At 37.7% G+C, this 23,236-nt stretch overlaps 1 protein-coding gene across 1 annotated transcript; it reads left to right on the top strand.

Moving 5' to 3' along the window:
- On the top strand, window positions 1-22,041 carry LOC108984076. The gene is made up of 2 exons (XM_035692570.1): window positions 1-559; window positions 21,554-22,041. The coding sequence occupies exons 1-2, from the start codon at window positions 1-3 to the stop codon at window positions 22,039-22,041; spliced, it is 1,047 nt and encodes a 348-aa protein (XP_035548463.1).
- Window positions 22,042-23,236: the final 1,195 nt, after the last annotated feature.

The following is a 23,236-nucleotide window of genomic DNA, read 5'->3' as shown; positions in this document are numbered from 1 at the left end:
ATGAAGAACCAAATTTGTTTTACAAGTTTTGCCCTATTCTTCTTTCTTCTTCTCACAAAGTGGTCGGGAGTTGAAGCTCAGACTTGCAAGCCCAGTGGCATGATAAGGGGGAAAAAGCCTCCACCAGGACAATGTAACGAAGAAAACGACTCTGAGTGTTGCGTGCAAGGCAAGCCTTACACAATTTATAAGTGTTCGCCCCCCGTGTCTAGCCATACAAAGGCGACACTAACCATCAACAGCTTTCAGAAAGGTGGGGATGGTGGTGGACCATCGGAATGCGACAACAAATATCACCCTGATGACACTCCTGTGGTAGCACTGTCAACAGGATGGTTCAACAATAAGCAAAGATGTTTGAATTATATCACCATCTATGGCAATGGAAGGAGCGTCAAGGCCAAGGTAGTTGACGAATGTGATTCCACTATGGGTTGTGATGCTGACCATGATTACCAACCTCCATGTCCTAACAACATTGTTGATGCCTCTAAAGCTGTTTGGAAGGCTTTGGGAGTGCCATTAAGTGATTGGGGTGAATTAGATATTTATTGGTCTGATGCTTAGTTTCCATTCATTTAACATATACTACACTGGATGGAGGTTTGTTGTGATTTATATGTCTGTACGTGTATGGTATTACTATGAATACAAAGGCGTGTTTATTTTACTAGCTTTCATTGGCATGTCTGTGTTTTTCCGGAGTATATGTTATACTAGTTACGATTTTTACAAGTTCATTGTACCATATTTGCAACTTGCAAGTACTTCATGAACCGAATGCCTAAGAAATTAAAACCCTGTTTGCATTCAGCATCCTGAAAGTTTCGCATGAAATAAATATATTATGTTATATTGACATTAAGTGCTCATGAGGGTCTTGGAGTTGGGATGTACAAAGGCCACGAGGCAAGTGACATCTGCTATGAGTAATTTTCCACGAAAGAGAAAAATAAAAATGGTGCTAAAAACAAATCTTCCAGTCTCACCATGACAGTGGATTATGCTTGACCTGAAAATTGTCTATGAATGACCCCAAAATATATAGTTCCCTACACCTATATTTTTTATCGATTTCTTGTTTGCCATGCTACACCATATGCATATAGAAGTAATATGGTTTTCTCTCTTCTTCATCTCCTTTTTTTCTATTATATTATATTTTTACATGGAATCAGAGTAGATGTTCTGAGTTCGGACTCTAACTCTAAACTTCACATGGTATCAAAGTATAGGTGTTGGGCCCACACATGAGGTGAGTGTTAAGACAAAATATAAATCATAAAATATATTTCTTCCCATAAGTTTAAAATTTTGGGACAAGTGGTGAATTCACACCTCAAATCCTCTCTCCCTCATTCCTCATTCTCCATCTCATTTTCTGTTATATATTTTAAGAGAATACCCAATCTTGGTATCTCTTATAGAATCATTTGTGTCCATACTCTATCTTTTTGTTCTCAGGTGTGTTCCTTCACTTTGCTATTTACATAGCACATCATGTCAAGTTTAACAGTCTTTTAGCACTTGACATGTACAGTTCTTGACACGCCAGTTACATCTCTTTTTCAATTCGATTTTTTTCATATCAGACCACCAATCGTCTGTACGAGTTGTTGTCTGCATTTTGGCATCAGAGCCACCGACTTCCTAGTGTGTCTTATAGCTTTTTTTTTTTTTTTCCATTCGTGATAAGTCTCATGTTCAACATGTTATTTGGTGTTCATCACACATCCTCCAGAGGCTTCATACACATTTAACAGATGTTACCCTCCTTTTCATCATCAATCCCATACATCAATTAGCTTCCACGCCCTAAACAACTTCTATTGTTGTTTTATTTACATAAATCACCACCATATATAGCTTCTTTGTAATTGCCTTAAATTTTCTGCCCTATGTCCAGTTGCACCATGCGCCACAGAGACTCCTTCTGTCAGGTCATCAGTTAGATCTCCAAGTCCTATTCACCTGGCCGGTAACGTGATCTTATTTCCAAATTCAAGATAACGTTTTCATTATTGTCTAGAGTTTGAGGGAGATGTTATAATATTACCATACTTATGATAGAATATTACACTCAATTATGTAAGCCAAAAAAGGATACAGGCTTTCTTTTGGCTTTTTTCGAAATGGAAAGACATTGAGTGGTTAAATTAGCAACTATCTTTTCTTGGATTTACCACAATGTACAAAGTGCTTTCATTGGACGTTCGTGGATCTAAACAAAACTCTTAGCTGAAAACCACTTTATATTGCAATGACAGTGGTGATAAAATCTCGATTCTAGACCAATCTAATAATCTTAAGCTTTATTGGGATCCATTTGCATCCTGCGGCTCATGGCCTGACATAAGATTCAAAGAGAGAGTTTTCTCTTGTTGAATTACTTAGAAATTTCAAATAGATTGATAAATGACACTCGAAAATATATAAAACTAATAATGGTCGTATATGATGGTGGAGTAATCCACATGCCCTTATACTCTTTTATAGGTCTAATTTGTTGACCTTTAAACAAATGGTATATTTTCTCACAAGAGAAGATTACACACTTTTAAAAAAAAAAAAAAAAGAGGACGGTACCCCAAATTTTATTGATTGCCCTCGCTTATAGCAGAAGAATATCGTGATAACAAGCAAGACTCTTGGGATTTATAATTATTCAATAAAAACATCCCAGGCATCAAATAAACCAATAAAAAAACAGCCTATACAATAAGCTAAAGAAATAAAACAATTCTAAACATGCCTATTTATAAGCCAACCCAATAAAGCAAAAATTAAAACCTGAAACTAGGACAACCCAATTTATCAAGACTAAGTGTACCTCTCAAAACCCGAGTCAAATTTTGATGTCCTTCGTAAATAAAATTCCGACCCAATTCACCTTGTCGCGCTAAAAAATCTGTTGCTTGATTACCTTTCCAAAATCGATGCACTATGAAATATTGAACCCCTTCAAGAGCGGTACGCAATGCTTCCCAATAGTCCCATAAATACCACAAAGTACACCTCCCCACATGAAGCCAATCTACTACAACCTTAGAATCACTTTCAATAATTACATTAAAAAGATTGAGCCTTTTACACAAAACAATCTCCTTTGTAATAGCCCTTAACTCAGCTCCATTATTAGTACCAAGACCAAAATGAACTGAGAAAGCTCCCCGCACATTACCGAAATAATCTCTTAGCACTCCCCCTTCACTCAGAGCTTCCTCAGTTTCCACGGCAACTCTCATCGTAGCTTAATTTAAACCAACCCGTAGGAGGTTTCTTCCAAGATACCATAGAGTGCCGTCGCTGCAGCTGGCCTAGAAAATCAACCTAAACCTCCTCCAAAATCCACATGTCCTAGGTAGAAAGCGGGTTAGAAAGATTAATATCCCAAGCAAAAAACTGAAGCCAATATTTCACAAACCACCATACTCGTGTATCACTATCCTACACCCCTTCCATCCTAGCTTTGCATCTTCTAATCCAAAGTTGCCAAGTGATCAAGCACGGTAATAACCCAGTAAGAATACTTTTAATCGAAGCTTTTTCTAGCAGACCAGAACCACAACATTAATCTAGCCCTCCAAGTCATCTAACGCATACAAGGAACGCCCAAGGTGGTGCTAGCAGTCTCCCAGACCTTCGTAGCCAAATCTCCTGAGCATAATATATGATCAAGGGTCTCACACGATTTTCGAATACAGCAATCACAAGATGATGCCATCGCAACACCTCTAGCCTTCATCCTCTCATCTACTGCAAGGTAACGAAAATAAGCTTTCCAAACAAAAATGGAAATTCTTTTAGGTAACAAACGATGCCAAACCCACTCTTTCCATTGCATCTGATCACCCCACTTACGAACCACTTCCCATGTTGTGGCTGTCAAGAAATTTCCAACCTTGGATGGTTTCCACACAAATACATCAGACCCCGTTTTACCCACATGAGTGTTCTGGATTATTTCCATGGTGGCCTCCTCCCTAACTAGTTCTGTTAAACGTTCCACGTCCCAACAATTTTCTAGCCAACATTCATTGATCCGTAGCTTAGAGTTTGCAATATCCTCCACCCACACAGAAAGTGGCCCCAACGCAAGCCATCTATCATACCAAAAAGAGGCATTCCCTCCTCTCACCAACACTTTGACGTTTTTGGAAACCTTAGGTAACATTGAAAGGATAGATCTCCAAAGACGAGACCCCCTGTAATTTGTAGCAGCTAAAGAAACATGGCCATCCTTGAGATATTTTGACCTGAAAAAATAGTCCATAAAGTGGACATCAGTCTAAATGCAAATTTCATGTGAAGAGCACGTTGAACCTCCTTGAAGTCTCTCAGGCCCAATCCACCTCCTCCGTAGGCATACACAATTTCGACCAAGCTCTCTATTTCATTTTCTTCAAGCCATTAACACTCCCCCAAAAAAAACTTGACAAAATAGAATTAATACGAGCAATAGTAGCCAACGACACATTTATCACGAAAAGGAGATGAATAGGCATGCTCGATAAAACATGTCTCAGCAAAATCAACCTTCCCCCTGGAGAAAGAAGTTTGAATTTCCACCTGGCAACCTTTTTCCTGACTTTTTCCACAAGAGGTTCAATAATTCTAGTCGTTAATCTCCTTGACACAAGCGGTGCACCCAAATAAGTAGCAGAAAAATTTCCTTCCCGAAAGCCAATTAGCCTCAATAATGCACTTACCCGAGTTGAGGAAATATTCTTGGATAGATAAAAAGCTGACTTTTCTTTGCTAATCAATTGCCCCGACCACCTTTCATAAATTCCAAGAATCTCAACAAGTCTCCTAATAGAATGCTTCCCACCATTAACAAAAATTAGGAGATCATCTACATACAATAAGTGGGTAATCAAATGTGCCCCAATCGGATGACAGAACCTTCCAATCCTACCTTCTTCAAAATTCTTTTTTAGTAGCAGAGTCAAAACTTCTTCCATCACAATAAAAAAATATGGAGATAATGGATCTCCTTACAGTAAACCACTAGTTGGTTGGAAAACCATCACTGAAAACCATGGAGACTTCATATACTCCCCTACTAATCAACAAAAATTAGGAGAGAATCAAAAGCTTTAAGAACCACCAATAAGAAACCCCAGTCCACGCGATCATAAGCATTTTCCATATCAATTTTCATCATCACGTTGCCACCCAAAATTTTCTTATTCAAAGAATGAACCATTTCCTGTGCAAGCGTAATATTTTCAAAAATACATCTACCTAGCACAAAAGCACCTTGTTCTGGAGAAACCAACATGTGAATAAGCCAAGCCATTCTTTTATAAGAATTTTCAAAAACATCTTGTAAGCCACCGAGCATAAACTAAAAGGATGGAATTTATCAAAACTCAAAGGATCTTGCACTTTCAGAATAAGAACAATAAATGAGGAGGAAAAAAACCTAGGTAGTGGCACACCACGAAAGAATTCTTACGCCGCCTCAATCACATCCTTTTTAACAATATCCTAACAAGCAATATAGAAAGCCGAACCAAACCCATCAAGACTTGAATTACTTTGCTTAGGAATGGAAAAAATTGCTTATTTGACCTTCTCCTCAGACGGTGCCTTACAAATCATCTCATTATCAACATCCGAAATGACTGGATCAATTATTGAAGATAAGTCTGCAATATCCACCCTCGTGTCCCCTGTAAGAAACTCATGAAAATAGGTAGTGGCACCTTGATGAACAGCCTTTGTATTCTCCAACACTCGCCCATCCGAAAGCACCATATGAAAAATAAATCCTTGCTTGCACCGTTGATTGATCACTGAGTGATAAAAATTAGTATTCTAGTCTCTTTCAAGTAGCCATGTTTTCTTAGCAATCTGGCTAAGGCGTGTTGCCTCTCAATGCTCCCAAATCTGCAACTCGATTTTAGTCACCAAAAATTCTGTTTCAACTTCCTGTGAATACCCAAGCTGGAGTTGGTGTTCAAGATTATCCAATCGGGCCTCCAGTTCCTTCAAAATAACCTCCACCCGTCCAAAAATGTTTATGTTCCAGGCTCATAAGGCCAGTTTGGTTCGTTTAAGACAGAGTACCAGTTTCAACATCCCCATAGCTGAGTCGAACCTATTCCAAACCTCTTCAACACAAGCCAAAAATCCTTCATGCCAACACCACATATTCTGAAAATGGAAAGGAGATGGACCATAAGACGTGTGTGGCCTATCGAAATGTACAACCATCAGACAATGATCCGAGGTTTTCCTTCTCAGATATTCCAGTTGCACAAACAAAAATTGAGAAGAGAAAGCGTTGTTGATGACCACTCTATCCAATTTTGCCCAGCTTCTAGAACTCCCTTCATGCCCATTACACCAAGACATGTGATTCCCTCTACTAGAGAGATCAAAGAGACCACACTGATAAAAACAATCATTAAATTCCGCCATAGAAGCCAGCAGCCTAGGATTGCCTCCAATGTGTTATGAGTCATAACGAATAGAATTAAAACCCCCCACTACTACACACAGATGATCCACCACTTGCACCTCTTTTAAATCCTGCCAGAGAACTCTTCTTTCAATTTGAGTACATTTAGCGTAAACAAAGGAAACAAAAATTCTTTTATTATCCATCTCAAACCAACCGGTAATAATTTGAGTCAAGCAACATAAAATCTCAAAAGCGTTAGGGACCCTTCAGAAAATCCTTAGCTTTCCCCTCTCTACCTCATTAGAGCAATAATGAGGAAAATTAAGAAAATTACCAAGTATTTTAGGAGCTTTCGGGATTGAAATGTGAAGTTCACTGAACAGAGAAGTGATCCAAACGAGTTCTGACGCTGCTGTGGCGAAGGCCCTGTATTCAGCTTCTGTTGATGATCTTGCAACTGCACGTTGTTTTCGAGTGGACCATGATATAGGTGACGCACCAAGAAAAATGAGATAGGTAGAAGTTGATGTGCGATCAGTTTTATTTCCTCCCCAGTCGACGTTAGAGTAACCATGTAAGAATAATTTATCCGTGCTTCTAATTAAAATCCCATGATTTACAATGAGCTTGAGGTACCTTAGCAATCTTTTTGTAGCTTGCCAATGAAGTGTACTTGGCTTTTGCATGAACTAAGCAAGCTTGTTGACTGGGAAGGCTATATCTGGCCTTGTAAGTGCTAAGTATTGTAATGCTCCAATAACTTTATGATACTTAGTTGCATCAACCGGTGTGGAGCCATCATTACTTTGTATATTGTCTTTTGAAGCAAGTGGTGTTTGCACTTCTTTAGCACCTTCCATCCTCGTTCTAGTGGGTATACCTCTCATATACTTGTGTTGTGTTAAGAACAACCCTTGTTTCCAAGGAATGACTTTCACACTTAGGAAGTAGTGGAGATGGTCGAGATCTTTAAGAGAAAATTTGGTCCTAATTTTTTGATCATCTTGTTGACAGCAGTTGAGTCACTTCCTGTGATGATAAGATCATCCACATACACAAGCAAATATATTGTTAATGTGTTTTGCCGAAGAATAAATAAAGATGGATCGACTCTTGAGTTTATGAAACCCAGTTGAAGTAGATACGGCTGCAATTCTTTGTACCAAGCTCTTGGAGCTTGTTTTAGTCCATAAATGGACTTCTTTAGCTTGCAAACATGATTAGGGAAATTAGAATCAACAAAACCATGTGGCTGAATCATGTAGACATCCTCATGTAGCATTCCTTGTAGAAAGGCATTGTTTATGTCAAGTTGCCGTAAGGACTAGCCACGACTCACTGCAATAGTAAGTATTGAACGAACAGTCACTAGTTTTATTACAAGACTAAATGTTTCTGTATAATCGAGGCTTGGTCTTTGATGAAAACCCTTTGCCACCAAACTGTCTTTATAGCACTCAATGCTTCCATCAGAATTTCTTTTAATTCGAAATACCCATTTGCAGCCTACCAAATTATTTGCATCTGTTTTAGGAACAAGGTCCCAAGTTCCATGTTTCACAAGCGACGTGAATTCATCCGAGATTGCTTGTCGCCACTTTGGGTCTTTCATGGCCTGCGTGATACAAGTTGGCTCAATAGGTTGAGGTAAAGGATGCTTTGTAACCATGTACAACTGCTTGGGTTTGTAAATGTTATTCATTGATCTGGTTGACATGGAATGATTTCTCTATGGTAAGGCAAATGATGGCAATGATGAGTTATTTGTTGGTGCAGGTGGCTCACTTGAAGGTGCAGGTGGTTCTGTAGGAGGGCTCAGATTTAGAGAGGCCGATGCATCAGAAGCAACATCCTGTAGAGGCAGAGCCATATTTGATGTATTTCTTGTTTTGTGCACCAGTTGCAACAGTTTTGCTTGAGTACTTGCATTAGCAGGTGTGACACTCGATTGAGATTGATGAGTATTGGAACCATAAAATGGAAAAATGTTTTCATCAAATTCAACATGTCTAGACAGAAAGAGTTTTGATGACTGAAGATCAAGGCATTTATAAGCACTTTGTGAAGTGTAGTAGCCGATGAACAAGCATGGTCGAGACCTCGAGTGAATTTTAGTGGCACTATATGGTCTTAACCAAGGAAAGCATTGACAGCCAAATGTTCTTAGTTTCAAATAATTTGGTTGTCTTCCAAAGAGAGCTTTAAATGGAGATTGGTTTTTAAGAACTTTGGTTGGCATTCTGTTTATTAGATAAACAGCCGTTTGAAAAGCATGTGACCAATAAGACAACGGGAGGGAGGCTTGATGAAGCAAAGTAAGACCAATTTCTACAATATGTCTATGACGATGCTCACTAGTCCCATTTTGTTGGGGAGTGTGAGGTGCAGAAGTATAGAAACCAATACCATTGTTTGCTAGAAATGCACGTAGTGCTTGAAACTCCCCTCCATTATCTGAATAAGAAATTTTAATTTTGCTTTCAAACTGATTTTCCAGCATTGTTTTGAGTTGAGTAAAGACGGCACACACATCAAATTTGTTGCAAAGTGGAAATAGCCATGTGTACTTTGTGTAATGGTCTATAAATATTACATAATATTTAAAACCATCAACAGAAGTGAATGAAGGCGGACCCCAAACATCAACATATATATATATATATATTCTAATGGATTAGAACTGATAAGAGACGTGTTTCCAAAAGGGAGTCGATGACTTTTATTGCATTTGCAAGAATTACAAAGACTTGTCAAAGAAGAATCCTTAGCTAAAACAGAGAAGGAGTTTTGACTGACTAGTTGGGACACAATAGGAGAGGTGGGATGGCCTAGTCTCCGATGCTAGTTTTCCATGGATACACGTTCACCTACTAATGCAAGAGGACGAGTAGAACTTGTGGCAACTGGTGCAGGAAACGAATATACACCATTTTGACATTTACCTTGAAGGAGTGTCATTCCCGTACTCTGATCCTTCACAAAAAAATTAAATGGGTGAAACTCAAGAAAGATACTGTTAGCCTTGGTGAAGTTGTGCACAGATATTAAATTTTTGTGAATGGATGGAACACATAAAGTTTCAGGTAATGTAAAGGTATGAGAATTTGAGGGAATGGAAATAGAGCCAACATGAGTAACAAGCAAACTTGAGCCATCACCTATAACGACTTCATCTATTCCATCGTATTCAGAGTGAATAGATAGATTAGATAAGTCAGAAGTGATTGTGTGGGATGCTACAAAATCGACAAGCCACTTTTCGTCCGAGGCATTAGAACTGGTAGCACAGTGTACCAAGGGTGCACATTTGCTGAATGATTGGCATTGTTTTGCTGTGTGTCCTTGTGCAGCACAAAGTTGACATGTAATTGATGATTTCCCTCATTTATCTCGCTTGTTGTAACGTTTATCACCACTAGAGAAACGTCCCTATTTTTTGTTGGTGAACTTATTTTGATTGTTGCAACATTGAGTAGAGTTTGTCGTTGCAATCAGAGTAGCATTTGCAAATTCCAGCCGTTTGAGATAATCTTCATGGCCAACGAGCAAATCATGAAATTCCTCAAAACTGAGTGGATTTTCTCTAGCTCGAATAGGTGCAACAATCTCCTTGAAATAATCTGTCCCTAGTCCATTGAGGACATATAGCATGATGTCGTCTGCCGAAAGTGGTGCATCAATCACTACTAGTTCATCTGCGAGTACTTTCACAAATTGAAGAAAGTCACTAACAGATTTATTTCCATGATGCATTAGCATGAGATCCTCCTTGAGCTGCATAACATGAGTGCGAGACTTGTTAGCATATAAACGCCTAAGTCTCTCCCATGCCGAGTAAGATGTTGCCACAGATGCAATGAGGGGCATCACTACTTTAGAGACGGAGGCAAAAATGGCATGAAGCAAGAGTTGATCTTGCCTATACCACAGCGTGTAGGTAGCAAATGGTGGCTGAGTAGGGCCACCACGAGATGGACATTGAAGTGTACCATCTATAAAGCCCATAAGATCGTATCCTATGAGAAGAGTGACAAACTGAGCCCTCCATGAAGGATAGTTGGTGGGGGTAAATTTCAAGGGTAATTGAGTGTTGGCATTGACAGAAAGTAAGGGTTGTTGTTCTATCGTGTTGACTGGATGGGTTGATACTGGGGTATTAGAACTGTGGGAAGCCATAGGATCGAATGTTTGATAATCTCGTTAGAGAGAAGAGTTGTCTGATACCATATAGAAGATTTACAACTGATGGAAAGATACACATTGTATTCATAAAACACTTTTTGTTTTTATACATAGTACATCAACTCAAATAAGGAAAGACTTTAAATACAAATATTTGCAATTAACTCTAAATCATAACTGAAATAATAATACAAAGATTTGCCTAGAATCAAGCTTGTAACAGCTAAGGTGTTGTCTGTGAGCTGTCGTGATTATTATCTGTAATAATACATACATTCGTCCTAGAACAATATAATTATAATTAACTGCTAATTACATCAAATCAGAGTCAAAAAGCACCCTATTAATTCTATAAACTATGAATTTTATAAACTGGGCTAATAATATTTACTACTAGTTTAACGTATCAGTCACAAATTGCATGCTGCTGAAGTTATATCTTAATTATTTCCCAGAATGCAGCTTTGGTTTCTGACAGCTAGCCTGAATTTACTCACATTCAAAAGGGGATATCGATCCATGCCCATTTTGCATGCTTTCTTTGGTTGGCAGAAAATGAAAAAGCTGCAGCTCTCGACCTGAAAATTATGATATATCCACTATTTTTTATGGTCTTCATATATTACATTAACATCAACATCATCACATATCAATAACAAATAACAGATGAGTTTCATTTTATGTATTGACGAACTTACCCCTGTTTTTCTGCTCTGCTAGGGTTCGTGTGTTTTGAAGGGCTTGTGACGCTGCTGCGTTTGTGGCTGCATGGCAGCCATTGATGGCAATGGTTCTGTTCGTCAGACCTTTGCCGAATTGGCTGCTGCGACCCCACAGCCCCTGCCTGAGATTCATGTTTCTCACCGTGTACCAAAAGTCATGGATGGAGAAATCTTTTTTCAGTTTTCGAAAGAAGAAATAAACCGTTCGGCTGAACCTTTCCGCTTCTCCATAGTTCTAAAGTTCCTTCGTCAACGGCCGTCCCTGGATGCCATCCGTGCTTTTATTCTCAACCGGTGGGGTCTGTCCTCTACTCCGGTGGTCTCTTCCATGAAACTTCCCCGCAATGTCTTTGTTCGGATGAACACGGAGGCTGATTTCGTGAAAGCCCTGTCCCGTGAGTCTTGCAAAGTGAATGGCGTGGCATATCGTGCGTTCCATTGGACTCCAGAATTTAATGAAGAGCATGAACCATCCAACGTCCCGGTGTGGATATTACTCCCTGGATTGCCGCCAAACTTCTATCAAGAGTCCTTTTTACGTATTTTCTCTGCACCTATTGGACGATTTATACGTAGGGATAATCCTACTCGTTGCGCGACTCGGACGGACGGGGCTAGGATCTGTTTGGAGATGGATGTGGCCAAAGAACCCATTCCCTATTTCTGGATAGGCACCCCTGGACTTTCAACGAGCCGAAAGCAAGAAATTCTTTATGAGACATTACCGGCGTATTGCGGAAAGTGCAGAGTGCAGGGTCACAATGTTAAGACATGTCGTGCGGGGAAAAATATGAATGGAGAGAAACTTCGTGACTGTAAGAAAGAAGAAGCAATTACGGGTGAAAATAATAATGGGAATGTGCAGCATGGTGAGACATCAAAACCGGCACTTCATGAGACAGAAGAGGGTGAGATTGCTGAAGAGCAGGATACGGTGATCACGTCCTCTGTTCAGGGGATTAAGCTTACCGTAACAGAAAATATAGTTGATAAAGTAGATGGAAAGTTCGTGCCCAAGGAGCTTACGGATAGGGGTGAGGTTGCGACCAATGCAGAAGCAGGTAACACTCTAAATTCTTTTAGTTCCCAGGAACCTAATATTATGTTTCTGAAGGAAGATACTCCCGAAGAAGACCCCTGTTTGGATGATGTTAGTTTGAACAAAAACCAGGAAAATTTGATTGAAGATTTTGTGCTGTCTGAACCTGACCCTGAGATGCATCCGCATACATTATCTCAGGACAAAGATTATTATTCTGATAATGAAGGCAAAATAATAAATAAAAAAAATATCAGAGAAAGAAATTTGAGAAAGTGCGAAGTTCCCTACGGGTCCTTACCCGTTCCTCTAATTTGCCTTTATGAGTGAATCCATAATTGTTTGGAATGTTCGCGGCATTGGCACTTCTAGTCGTCGTTTAAAAAGTTTGGTTCTTAAATTCAAGCCTAAGATTATTGCCATTTTGGAGCCATTCCAAAATCAAAACAAAGCTCTTCGGTTGATGAATTCTCTTCATTTTGATTCTTTTATCTCTAATGTTGATGCTGGGGGTAAAATTTGAATTTTTTGGGATAATGTCCTTGATGTTCAGATGGTAAGGTTAAGACAGCAGTTTATTTCTCTTCGTGTTAGTACGGGTTCTTATCAATTCTTGTGTAATATTGTTTATGCTAAGTGCAGCATGTATGAGAGGAAAGTTTTGTGGGAAGATCTCAGTTCTCAATCTCTGGGTTCGGAACCTTGCTTAATTGCTAGTGATTTTAATATCATCCGTAATAATTCTGAGAGAAAAGGTGGTTGTCCCCGTCCGAATGCCGCTATGGAGGACTTCAATAATTGGATCCATCAGGGTGGTTTGGTTGAAATGAGATCAAAAGGTAATAATTATTCCTGGTGTAATGGGCAGTCTGGCCTCGCTCGATCTTGGGCAAAATTAGATCGGGTTTTCATGGATGTTCCTTTGTTCTCTTCTTTCCCGAATGCTATTTGCTCATATCTTCCGCGCACTACATCTGATCACTCTCCTATGGTTATTGAATTCAAGATGGATCCTTTCTCTTATGGCCCCTCGCCTTTCCGTTTCCAACAAATGTGGGTGGACCATCCGCAGTTTTTATATTGTATTCGCCAGGTGTGGTCTGAGACTGTTGTTGGCCAGGGTCTTTCTAAATTGGCTATGAAATTGAAAAAGACTAAGGTGGCTCTGCGGGAATGGAACAAACATATTTTTGGTCATACCACCAAGCATATTAATGCGCTTGAAAGACACATTGAAGAGCTTGATCATAAACTTCATATCAACTGGGATGAAGCAACGGAAAGGGACCTCCTTATCTCGGCTGCGGAATTAGACATTTGGATTCAACGTGAAGATACCAGATTGAGTCAGATGGCTAAAATAAAATGGCAAATGGAGGGGGATCGGAACACTAAGTTTTTTCATGCGTGCCTAGCCAACAAACGGCGTAAAAGGGTGATGGATATGAGATGTTCGAATGGAATGATCTTTAAATCGCCGGAGAGCCTTCATCAAGGGGCAGTGGATTTTTTTTCTAATTTTCTGAAGGGTATGCCGAACAGATCTCTTCCAAATCTGTCTTCTCTTATTTCTCCTGTTATTTCAGATGCTGATAGCAATATTCTGTGCTCTGTTCCTACATTGAATGAGGTTTTTTCAGCTCTTTCTTCTATCCCGTCTAATAGTGCTCCGGGTCCTGATGGTTTTGGTTCAGGTTTCTACAAAAGTTGTTGGGAGATTGTGAAAGAAGACATCTTGGAAGCCATATCGGAATTCTTTGTTTCTAAACAGCTCCCAAGATTTTTTACGGCCTCTTTTCTGGTTCTTATTCCAAAGGTTGATAATCCTTCTGGGTTTGATAAATTCAGGCCTATCAGCCTTTGTTCGGTCTTTTATAAAATATGTTCCAAGATTATTGTTAATCGCTTGACAGGTTTACTAGATCGTATTATTTCTTGGGAACAAGGCGCCTTCATTCCGGGAAGAAGTATTTTTGAAAATATTAGTATTACTCAAGAAATGGTCCATTCTATTAACAAGAAGACTCATGGTGGTAATATCATGATTAAGCTGGATATGGCCAAGGCCTATGATCGAGTGGATTGGTCTTTTCTTATAGAGGTCCTTCGCAGTTTTGGATTCTCCTCCAACTTCTGTGATCTAATCAGCACTTGTATTTCGACTCCTTGGTTTTCTATTATGATGAATGGTACTACTAAAGGCTTTTTTCAAGGAGGTCGTGGCTTACGGCAGGGGGATCCCCTATCTCCCTACTTATTTATTATTCTCCAAGAAATTCTTTCTCGTCTCATTAAGAAAAGCGTGGAGACTAGGAAATTTGGTCAATTCTCTCAAGCCCGAGGTACGCCTATTATCTCTCATCTCATGTATGCTGATGATGTGATGCTTTTTTCTAATGGAAGTTCCAAAGCCATCAAGGAAATTTTGGATGTGCTTAAGATTTATGCTAGTTGGTCGGGCCAATGCATTAATCATTCTAAATCTGCCATTTATTGTTCTAATAAAATCATTTCTTCTCGTAAGAGTCTTTTATTAAGAATGACTGGATTTTCAGAAGGATCTTTCCCTTTCAACTATCTTGGTGTGCCTATTATTTTGGGCCATCTCAAACAGGTGTATTTGGAAGATATGGTGGCTAAAGTTCAAAAGAAAATCTCTGGCTGGAAATTGAAAATTCTTTCAGCTGGTGGTAGACTTATTTTATTGAGACATGTTCTCTCCAGTATGGCTCTTCATCTTTTTGCTATTCTTCAGGTTCCGCAAGCCACTATCAATACTCTACATCGTATGATGAGTACCTTCTTCTGGGGAGAGTTTAATGGTAAAAGGAAAAAAAAATGGGTGGCATGGAATTCTATCTGTCGTCCCGTGGATGAAGGTGGCTTGGCTTTGAGAAATCTTGATGATATGCAACAAGCCCTTCATACCCGTTTTGCTTGGAACCTCATTCAAGGTAATTCTTTATGGGCTAATTTTTTTAAAGGTAAATATGTAGGTACCAAACCTTGGTCCCTTATTGACCCTAATAAAGGGACTAGATTATGGCGTATGATTGCTAAATCTCTTCCTTTGGTTTTGGATAGCACTAAATGGCGCCTAAAAGACGGTAATATTTTATTCTGGTATGATAAATGGCGGGAAAGAGGTCCTTTAGCTAATGAGATGCCTATTGTGGGTAACTCTCTCTTGAAAGTTAAAGACTGTAAATTATCTAATAACTGGGATGTGGACTTTATTCTCCAGCTAGTGGGTCCGGCAAATCTGGATGGTATTTTAGAGGACATTTATAAAGCTAAACCTGGCCTGGATGTGTTGATATGGACTAAAAATGATAATGGGTTGTTTTCCACCAAGTCGGCTTGGGATTGCGTTCGTATTAGAGGTGGATCTCTGGAAGGGCATTCTTGGATGTGGCATAAAAGTCTTCCTTTGAAGATGTCTATCAATATGTGGAAAGCCTGGCATATGGCTTTGAGTGTTGATCATCACCTTTGGTGCACTGGTATTCCTATTACTTCTCGTTGTGACTGCTGTGCTAACGGTCATTATGAAGACCAAAATCATGTTTTATTTGCAGGTGATATAGCTAGCACTGTTTGGCATCATTTTGGGGCTAATCTTGGTATAGTCAATGGTCGTACTTGGAAAGATACGGTGCAAACTTGGTTTCGTCGTGCGAAATTAGCATCACAAATGGGCATTATAGTGGGAATTCTTCCGGTGGTTATTACTTGGCATCTCTGGCGAAGGCGTTGTCTGGCGCGTATGGAGGGCCAATTTGAAACGGCCGCTGACATCATTCATTCTGTCAAAAGGTGGATTAGTACTATTTGTCGTGATATACATACTAGCTCTCACATCTCTGGTTTTGATTTGCAGGTACTTGAGAGTTTGCAGGTTCAACCTAGTTTCCCTCCTGCTCGGAGTTACAAGATTATTAAATGGCAAAGGCCATCGGAGGGTTGGGTTAAATTGAATACAGATGGCAGTAGTTTGGGCAATCCAGGAGTTTATGGCATAGGTGGGATTATTCGAAACGATCATGGGAAATTAATTCATGCTTTCTCTGCTTTTACTGGCACAGGCTCTAATAACCAAGCTGAGCTTTTAGCTCTCCTACACGGACTCCAGGTTTGTAGGTCTTTATCTCTCACTCATGTTGAAATTGAAATTGATTCTATGACTGTTATTTCTTGGTGGCGTAGTAAAAGATGTGGGGTTTGGTATTTGGAGGACTTCTGGGAAGAAGTTCTTGATATCATGAATTCTATGACTTGCTCTATTCACCATATTTTTCGAGAGGGTAATAAAGTTGTAGATTGGTTAGCCAAAAATGGTGCTTCTGGTAACGATTCAGCTTTCTCCCATTTGATGGAGACTCCCCGCATGTTGCGTGGCCTTATTCGCATGGACTATTCCGGGATTCCTTCGATTCGTATTTCTTAGTTTTGGTTTGTTTTTTTTCTTGTGGTTTTGTTGTTTTCTTGTTGTTTTATTTTTTATGGTTGTTGTTTGGTTTTTGGTATGCTGGGTTTTTTGGTTGTACCCCAGATACTTGTTTTTGTAACCACGGTTTTCCTCCGCCACAAGTGAGGGCTATTAATAAAATTGGGGAGGGGTCACTCTTGAACAGGTGACTCCAACTCTTTTAAAAAAAAAAAAAAACATCAACATCATCACAGTTTTCTTCTTGCACAGAAAGTTTTATGCCAACTATAATGGTATATAGTAATTACAGCTGTTATAACAACAACAGACATCACTCCACGTACAATATATTGACAAAAATATATGTCACCATCAGATAAAAAATAACAAGATTTGTTGAGAGGAGCTTTTTGGAGGTTTTAGGTTTTGACATATTTTTATTGAGGCTTGTAAAATAGTGGATTGAAGGTGATTTTCTTAAAAAAACAAAAGAAAAGAAAAAAGAAAGAGAGAAAAATTTTCAATTTCTTTTTTTGGAGAAAGCATGCATGATGGGTAGTTGATTGGTTGTGTTCTTTCTTTTCTAGGATTTGCATGCTCTCTATCTAAATTTAAAGGGATTGGCTTGTTTTTCATTGTTGCGTTTCTTTTCAGGAGGGAGGCTGTTGCATGCATTAATTCTTTAAGCCAGAAAGGATACAACCTTTCTTTTGGCTTATTTCGAAATGGAAAGACATTGAGCGAGCGGTTAAATCAGTAACTATTCTTTTCTTGGTTTTGCCACAACGTACAAAGTGTTTTCATTGGATGTTTGTGGATCTAAATTAAGAGAAAACTCTTAGCTGAAAATGACTTTATATTGCTCTGGCAGTGGTGATAAAAATCCCAATTATAGACAAGTAAAGGTTGATAATTTTAAACTTGATTGGAATCCATTTGCATCCCGAGGCTTATTGTAAATGTAAATTTCATTTTAGTCTAAGTTGTAAATTCCATTTTAGTACTACTGTATAGTTTAGTTACTTTTTGTTATAGTTTAGTTACTTTCTGTTTTTAGTCTTTTTACTATGAGTTAGTTAACTCATTGTATATAAATAGATGGTAACTTGATGTACAGTGACACATTGAATAAAATGAGAAGCATTCTGCTTCTTTCTTCTTCTTCGATCTCTACTTTCTTGATTGGAGTTGCATCATGGTATCAGAGCAATAATCTTAGGGTTTTGCTATGTAAATGAACTTGTTAGTTCATCCATCATCTTCTTAGGGTAGTAGACTAGGCCATCTATCATCTTCGAGATTGTTAGTTCTTTCAAGGTCAATTCCAAATTTTCCTTCAAATAAACTTGTACATGAACATCATTGTACAGTCTGCACTTTGAAAAAACAGAAACGATTGTCATTTTCAGTTCATTCTTACAAACCTAGTTCATCCTTTCATTTGATTCACTGTGATATATGGGATCCTTTTTCAATACCTACTCATGATGGTTTCAAGCATTTCCTAACAATTGTTGATGATCATTCTAGATCAACTTGGGTGTACTTGATGAAATGATCTAAATGTGAGGTTAAACAAATTCTTACAGTTTTTTACAATCCGGTTTATACACAGTTTCAACAGAAAATAAAATGTATAAGAACAGATAATGGTTTAAAATTTTTAATAAGAGAGTTTTTCAATTCAAAAGGGATTATACATCAAACTTCTTGTGTTGAGACTCCTCAACAAAATTCAATTGTTGAGAGGAAACATCAACATCTTTTGAATGTTGCAAGAGCTTTAAAATTTCAATCAAATGTTCCATTAATTTTTTGGGGAGAATGTGTTTTAACAACAACTCACATCATTAATCACATTCCATCTCATATTCTCAACAACAAATCACCACAATAGATTCTTTATGGTGACATTCCTTCTTACAATCATTTTAAAGTTTTTTGTTGTCTATGTTATGATTCTACTTTAAGCAATACCAGATCCAAATTTTCTCTTAGAGCTAGAAATTGTATATTTGTTGGTTATCCTTTTGGAACAAAAGGATACAAGTTATATGATCTTGACTCTCACAGTTTTTTTGCTTCTCTAGATGTTTTCCATGAGCATATATTTCCTTTTTAGACTTAAGTTTATTCACAGCAGACTTGCTTACCATCTGAGTTTGTATTGCCTCATCCGGTTACAGTTCATATATCACATTCTTCCAACATTCCAAATAACAATTGTTTGTCAAATGATTCCAATATCAGTTCAGATTCTGCTTCTATACCAGAATCCTTAAGTCATTCAAGTCAAAATCCACACATTCCTTCACTTCAAGATATGACCCAATTCCCTCCTCTTAGAAAATCCACCAGACAGCACAAAGCTCTTGCTTATTTGCAAAATTATCACTGCAATTTAGCATCTTCAGCAGCTTCTACTTCTACCACATCATCTCTTGGCTCAATTGATACAACTTCAGGTAACAAATATAGCATTTCTGAATTTTTATCATATAAGCATTTGTCTCCTTCTCATAAAGCTTTTAGCATCTCTATCTCATCTAAAAAAGAACCTGATTTTTATCATCAAGCTGTTAAGCATCCTCATTGGAGAGATGCTATGTCCATTGAGTTAGCTACCTTAGAATCAAATAATACCTGGACCTTCACTGACCTTCCACCATATAAAAATTCCATTTGTTGTAAGTGGGTCTATAAAACTAAATTTAATGCTAATGGCTCTATTGAGAGGTATAAGGCAAGATTAGTTGCCAAAGGTTATACTCAAAGGAAGGGCTTGATTACTTAGAAACTTTTTCTCCAATTGCAAAAATGGTGACAATGGCAGCAATTCATAACTAGCATCTAGTGCATTTGGATGTAAACAATGCATTTCTTTATGGTGATTTAGATGAAACAATCTATATGATACCACCACCTGGGTATCTTAGAAAGGGGGACACTCGAGTTTGCAAATTGCAGAAATCCTTGTATGGATTGAAACGGGCTTCTAGGCAGTGGAACTCAAAGTTCACTGCAACCTTGGTTGATTTGGGATTTGTACAATCCAAATCAAATTATTCATTGTTTACTAAGCAAACAGATGATTGTTTTGTGGCTCTTTTGGTGTATGTAGATGACATATTACTGGCCAGTAGTAATATTTCTGTTGTTCAGACTATCAAAGAGTCTTTTAGTGCACACTTTAAACTAAAGGATTTAGGTCCTGTCAAGTATTTCCTAGGGATGGAAATAGCTCAATCCAAAAAGGGCATTTCCATTTGCCAAAGGAAATATGCACTGGAGTTGATATCTGATACTAGTTTATTGGATTCTAAGCCAGTTAATTTCCCTATGGATTCCCATTGCAAACTTCCCAAGTCTGATGGAAAATTATTTGAAGACACAACTGCCTACAGAAGACTTATAGGCAGGTTGTTGTACCTCACTCACACTAGGCCAGACATCACTTACTCAGTTCATTACTTAAGTCAATTTTTAGAATCTTCTAGAGTTCCTCACATACAAGCTGCTCTCAGAATACTCAGATATGTAAAGATAGCACCAGGCCAAGGTTTTTTTTTTTTTTTTCAGCATCATCTAAAGTTCACTTGAAAGCCTTTGCTGATTCGGATTGGGGAAGTTGTCCTTATACAAGAAGGTCTATTTCTGGCTACTGTGTGTTTCTTGGTGAATCATTGATTTCTTAGAAATCCAAGAAGCAAACTATTGTATCAAGATCCTCTGCAGAAGCTGAGTATTGATCTATGGCCTATGCAGTTTGTGAATTAGCATAGTTAAAGTCTTTGCTTAATGATTTTCATCAGTCTCATTCTCAGCCATCTTTGTTATTTTGTGACAACCAAGCTGCACTCCATATTGCAGTCAATCCCTTTTTTCATGAGAGAACAAAACATATTGAATTGGATTGTCACCTTATTAGAGAAAAAAATTCAAGCTAGACTACTCAGAACACTGCATGTTTCATCTTCTCATCAACTAGCAGATTTGTTAACTAAGCCTCTTGGTTCCAATGATTTTCATTCTTTGTTGTCCAAGATGAATGTTCATAATATATATCATTCATCTTAAGGGGGACTATTGTAAATGTAAATATCATTTTAGTCTAAGTTGTAAATTCCATTTTAGTCCTACTATATAGTTTAGTTACTTTCTCTTATAGTTTAGTTACTTTTTGTTTTTACTCTTTTTACTATGAGTTAGTTAACTCATTGTATATAAATAGATGGTAACTTGATGTACAATAACACATTGAATAAAATCAGAAGTATTATGCTACTTTCTTCTTCTTCGATCTCTACTTTCTTGATTGGAGTTGCATCAAGGCTCATGGGCTAGCTGACATGAGATTCTAAGTGACAGTTTTGATCTCGTGTTGAATTAATTAAAGGAATTTCACGTACTTGGATGAATAATTAACACTCGAAAAGATACAAAACTAATAATCGTCTTATATGATGGTGGTGGAGTAATCCACATGCCCTTTTAATCTTTTATGGTTTAATTTGTTGTCCTTTAAACAAATCGTATATTGCTTTTTCATAAGAGAAGATTACACACATGTTGTTCTCTAGCAATAAAATAGCTCATTCGGAGTAGTTAAATCTCTACAAATAGCCTACATACGTCCACTTCACACAACTTCTTCACACAAGACACAACCAAAGCAAGAGAAGAAAAGAAGATGAAGAACCATATTTGTTCTATAGGCTTTGCTCTCTTAGTCTTTCTTTTTCTTACAAGGTGGTCTGGTGTTGAAGCACAAACTTGCAAACTCAGTGGTAAGATAAAGGGGAAAAAGACTCCTCATGGACAATATAGTAAAGATAATGACTCTGATTGTTGCGTGCATGGAAAGTCTTACACCATTTACAAGTGTTCACCACCAGTGTCTAGCCATACAAAGGCCAAGTTAACCATCAACAGCTTTGAAAAAGGTGGGGATGGTGGTAGACCATCGGAATGTGACAACAAGTATCACTCAAATAATACCCCTGTGGTGGCACTTTCAAGAGGATGGTTCAACAATAAGAAGAGATGTTTGAGTTATATCACCATCCATGGCAATGTCAGGAGCGTCAAGACCAAGGTGGTAGATGAGTGTGATTCTACCATGGGGTGTGATCCCAACCATGCTTATCAACCTCCATGTCCTAACAACATTATTGATGGCTCTAAGGCAGTTTGGAAGGCTTTAGGAGTGCCAAAAAGCGATTGGGGTGAATTAGATATTTACTGGTCCGATGCTTAATTTCTATTGCATTTAACATATACTACATGACTTGAGTGAAGGTTTGTTATGATTTATATGGTTGTGTCTATGAATAAACGTGTCTTTCTTTTGTAAGTATTGTTTTGCTTTTACGTGTTATTCCAGAGTATATGTTATAATATTTACTATTTTCACAGCTTTACTTGCACTATGTTTGCAAGTTCATTAACCCTAACAAAAACCAATTATGTGGCATTCCAATTGTATTTGCTATACAGAAAAAAAAGTTTGATGTGATACAGTAATACCGCTTTGACATATATACATATTGCTAGACATATTTCCGAAGGATCTTGATCCATTAGACTGTCCATAAGACAGAAAATGATGAAACTGATATTGATGTTGTCTCAAAGGTAAATATCATTATTTCAACTCTTTTGAGAATATGATAATATTGTAATATGGAAACTTTGAAAGGAGAATGCACTTATAAGGGGATGGTTTCAGACCAAAAGAGAAATTAAAAGAATGAAGATCAGCTAACATACTCTCACAAAAATTATATATATCCTAGGAGATAAGGGTACCAAAACTCATGATCTACATCTCAAATTTATCAAGAAAAAACAGCATTTTAGCATGCTTGAATTGACATGAAAGTTCGTGAAAATTAAGGTAGGGGACCAAGATCAGTTTCATAGATTTTCAAACGGGTCTATGCAGGGATGAAAAGTATCGCAAAATGGTTCTAAACTCCATTAATTCTTTGGAAGAAAATTGATTAATCGATCATGGGCAAACACATGTTACGTATAAGCAGTAAGATTTTTAAAAGATTAAAAATTAAACGAACTTAATAACCCAAACTCATTAAAAATAAGATTAATCATAACAATAAACATTAAATAAAATAAAAACTTAAAATTGGAGAGTTGATTTTGTAAACTTTATGTGCCTTTTAAAAATTTTTAATTTAGTCGTTCTCTAAAACTAAGTCATTCTACTTTATATATTTTATAATTTAATTTTTTGTTATTTTTAATTTTGTAATATTTGTTGTTGATATGTCATGTTGATTGACATTTTCTAATTATTTAAAAAATCGACTATGATAGTAATTTGTAATTGTCGTTAATTAAGAGAATTTGGACGAAGAGATCATTTGGCAGATGGGAAATGTTTGGTTTAGGAAAAAAATTACTAGTAGGTGGGTGGAATACCTTAAAAGAAA

This window comes from Juglans regia, chromosome 7 (assembly GCF_001411555.2).
Source record: "Juglans regia cultivar Chandler chromosome 7, Walnut 2.0, whole genome shotgun sequence".
In the NCBI taxonomy this organism is placed as follows: Eukaryota; Viridiplantae; Streptophyta; class Magnoliopsida; order Fagales; family Juglandaceae; genus Juglans; species Juglans regia.
Note: the sequence above shows the minus strand (reverse complement) of the source record. Positions and strands in the feature narration are given on the sequence as shown.

Coding starts and splice junctions, on each gene's coding strand:
- LOC108984076 (XM_035692570.1), top strand. CDS start 1: ATGAAGAACCAAATTTGTTTTACAAGTTTTGCCCTATTCTTCTTTCTT. Junction 560..21,553: donor ATTAGATATTTATTGGTCTG/ATGCTTAGTTTC, acceptor GTGTTGAAGCAC/AAACTTGCAAACTCAGTGGT.